This window comes from Bison bison, unplaced genomic scaffold, assembly GCF_000754665.1.
Source record: "Bison bison bison isolate TAMUID 2011002044 unplaced genomic scaffold, Bison_UMD1.0 scf7180017864508, whole genome shotgun sequence".
NCBI classification, from domain to species: domain Eukaryota; kingdom Metazoa; phylum Chordata; class Mammalia; order Artiodactyla; family Bovidae; genus Bison; species Bison bison.
In genome coordinates this window covers 5,078,915-5,082,478 of record NW_011495064.1, presented here as the reverse complement: position 1 = coordinate 5,082,478, position 3,564 = coordinate 5,078,915, and the positions used below count along the sequence as shown (strand labels likewise).

General features: G+C 39.6%; 1 protein-coding gene across 2 annotated transcripts in view; it reads right to left on the bottom strand.

The window, feature by feature from the left end:
- Positions 1-1,482: 1,482 nt before the first annotated feature.
- MRPL30 (mitochondrial ribosomal protein L30) overlaps positions 1,483-3,564 on the bottom strand; it is a 14,979-nt gene continuing 12,897 nt past the window's right edge. The window contains exons 4-6 of one of the 2 annotated variants that reach the window (XM_010829628.1): positions 2,108-2,254; positions 1,801-1,874; positions 1,483-1,722 (exon numbers count right to left, since the gene is read on the bottom strand). In XM_010829628.1, the coding sequence (XP_010827930.1) occupies positions 1,590-1,722; positions 1,801-1,874; positions 2,108-2,254 (354 nt within the window). In that variant the 3' untranslated portion in view covers positions 1,483-1,589. The remainder of the gene's footprint in view (positions 1,723-1,800; positions 1,875-2,107; positions 2,255-3,564) is intronic. The other variant, XM_010829629.1, reaches the window with a different exon arrangement.

Below are 3,564 nucleotides of genomic sequence, written 5' to 3'. Positions count from 1 at the left end.
GGCAACTTTCATATCCACAACTGGCCTCAAGCTAACTCCAGCATGGACAGCTTCTGTTGTGGCAAATAGGTATCTCTCCAGTTAGAATGGGGGATTTCCCTGGTTGGGGGGATTTCCCTGGTGGCAAAGATGGTAAAGTGTCTGCCTGCAATGTGGGAGACCTGGGTTCGATCCCTGGGTCGGGAAGATCCCCTGGAGAAGGAAATGGCAACCCACTCCAGTACTCTTGCCTGGAAAATTCCATGGACGGAGGATCCTGGTAGGATACAGTCCATGAGATCGCAAAGAGTTGGACACGACTGAGTGACTTCACTTGAACCAGTTAGAACCAGCCCTGTGAAGTTAGTATCCTTCCGCTTTATATCCTCTCCAGGCTATATATGTACCGGATGGTCAGTAACTGTGGAACTGAAACTGTGACTCCTTGAAGTTTATTAATTCATGGATCTGGCTTCACTTCAGGCAGCACTTCTGCTTGATGCCTAGACTTTGACAGGACAGACACAGGACCACAGGCAGTGAGTATGCCAATGTTACTGCTGCCTGAGCCAGGTTTTAGGAGAGTTGAAGGAAGGAAAATAAAGGGCAACAGAATTCCGAGTCTTCAGCATCATCTTTAGTTATCAGTTGCCACAGATCTCCCAGTACTAAACCTCTCCTAAAATTCTTACTTCTCCCCACCCCTACAACTATCTGAAAAGGAAACAAAGGAAAGGAAAGAATTTTCCCTATAGAATTTGTCCCTTCTCATTCTTTTTTTAAATAATAAACCTCAACTGTTGGCAGAGGTTTCTAGGAATTCAAGGAATATCAATAAAGTTTAGGCCAAATGAGATTTATAACTAGAAAATAGATACTACTGGGTGTTAAAGAATAGAATGAAGCCAAGTCCACATATGAACTTATAGAGATGACAGCACACAGCAATCTGTCAAGCTATACCCGGTGTCTAATGCCTCTGGCTGAATCTCTGTTCTCCAACAGAGCAGACTAAGCTCCTTTAGGGCAGGAACCACATCTGGTCAGCTCTGGATTTCCCCAACACATAACACACTCTTTACTCAAAGGGCTACTTATAGGCTCTGTAACAACCTAGAAGGATGGGATGGGGAGGGAGGTTCAAGAGGACATATATATACCTACGGTTAATTCATGTTGATGTCTGGCAGAAACCAACACAATACTGTAAAGCAACTATCCTTCAATTAAAAATTAAAAAAAAATGTTTTTAAAGGGCCACTCATAGAGTGTGCTGAATCCAAATGAGAAAACCAGTTTTTAAAAAAGTTAATGATGATTGCTAAGGTGTCACTTGAACCCACGTGTTTAAACATTGCTATTCTTACCCATTTTCCAGTTTACTACTGGGGGGTGGTTGGGGAGGAAGGGGAGATAAACTACCGAGGGTGGGGTGGGGAGTGAATTAAACCAATTAATAGCACTAAAACCTCCAAGTCTACACCAAGGAAGAATCACACCATGTTTAGCCAGTGAAAAGGATTAGAATTTTTTCAATATTTTAATGAGAACTTTCTCACCATCTTTAAATAGAAATGACTTCCACTTTTTACTCTGAAGCTGCTGGGCCGTCAGCACTTCTTCGCTTCCTGGTCCGCTGGGTTCAGAAGCCACCGCGTGACCAGCTCGCCAGTGCTCTTCAGGCACGTGTTGGACATGTCCTCCTCTGTTGGGAGACCCTGGGGCAGCTTCAGGGGCTTGATTCTGTGACATGAGAGGATGCTGTTAGTGTCATACCAGGTAACACATTTTAAGAAACTGCTAGAATAACAGATAACAAACCTTATCAAATGTTTAACTATTTTCAGCTTTGCATTCACTGAAGGGATATTCTTGTGAACTTGAGGAGTGTGTGCCTACAAACAAAGGAAACAACATTAGGGATCAATTTCAACAGTGCAGATGGTCCCACGTGTCAGGAAGAGGTTAAGGTGAAGTCTCCTTCTATCTAAATCAAACTTTCTAATACATTACATGAAATAATACGTTTAAACAAAAGAAATATTGAATAAGTAGGTTAAAAGTTTTAAAGGTGGAAAATTTACAGCAAATTTAAACAACACTAAAGATGACTAAAACAGGTACATACTTTTTGTAACCCAAGCATCTTTATTATATCTTTCTCCCAATATGGACGTCTTTTTGTACTTTTTATTCTGGTAACAATATGCAGTTTATGAGGTTGCTGTGGATCCCCACCATATTTTTCATGATCTCCAGGTGAAGGCCGAAAAACCTAGAAAGAAGAACTATAAATGATAAATTTTCAACATAGCTTCAATGTACCCCCAAAACTTCAAACAACTACATTATGATTTCATATCTAATCATTCTACAATCCTCATCCTCAAATTGAACATTTCTACCAGTCCAACTACTCAGATAGATGAAGTCAAAGGAGTTCATGCACTAAGAAAAACATCACATAGCCAGGGATTTTGTTTTGTTTTGATAAAGAACAAAGCAGGAGGAACCGGATGACAAATGCCAGGAGAAGGCACTGCACTATACCGATGGGCCTTGAACTGCATCCCCTACCCCATTCAAGGAGGGGATAAATATAAACTTACAATAACACATGGGTATTATTAAAAAGAAGTATGCACTGGGCTACATCCCCAAATAAGGATATATGTATAATACTATTTGTAATACTGAAACATTTAAAGGCCATATCCATATTCCTCAAGAGAATAGCTAAAAAATTATGATTATTGCATAGTCATAATTATTACATTCTAAATAAAACTAGTAATAATATAACTAAATCAGATATGATGCAAATAAATTACGTTGGATTCTACTGAATTTAATGCTGCTATTAAAATAAATAAGGCTTACATTTACCACTTTTGTAGGTACTAACTTTGAAGGATGGTCACAATATACTCTTGAGCGAAAACAACCAAATTTCCACACCACTAAAAAACAAATTTCCACATCACTATGTGTAGCAGGATTCTGTATTTGCTTCATCTATACCAAACAGAGGTTCGTGACATTGTACAGTAGACAGGGATCAAGACCATCCCCATGGAAAAGAAATGCAAAAAAGCAAAATGGCTGTCTGGGGAGGCCTTACAAATAGCTGTGAAAAGAAGAGAAGTGAAAAGCAAAGGAGAAAAGGATATAAACATCTGAATGCAGAGTTCCAAAGAATAGCAACAAGAGATAAGAAAGCCTTCCTCAGCGATCAATGCAAAGAAATAGAGGAAAACAACAGAATGGGAAAGACTAGAGATCTCTTCAAGAAAATTAGAGATACCAAGGGGACATTTCATGCAAAGATGGGCTCGATAAAGGACAGAAATCGTATGAACCTAACAGAAGCAGAAGATATTAAGAAGAGGTGGCAAGAATACACAAAAGAACTGTACATAAAAGATCTTCATGACCCAGATAATCATGATGGTGTGATCACTCACCTAGAGCCAGACATCCTGGAATGTGAAGTCAAGTGGGCCTTAGAAAGCATCACTACAAACAAAGCTAGTGGAGGGGATAGCATTCCAGTTGAGCTATTTCAAATCCTGAAAGATGATGCTG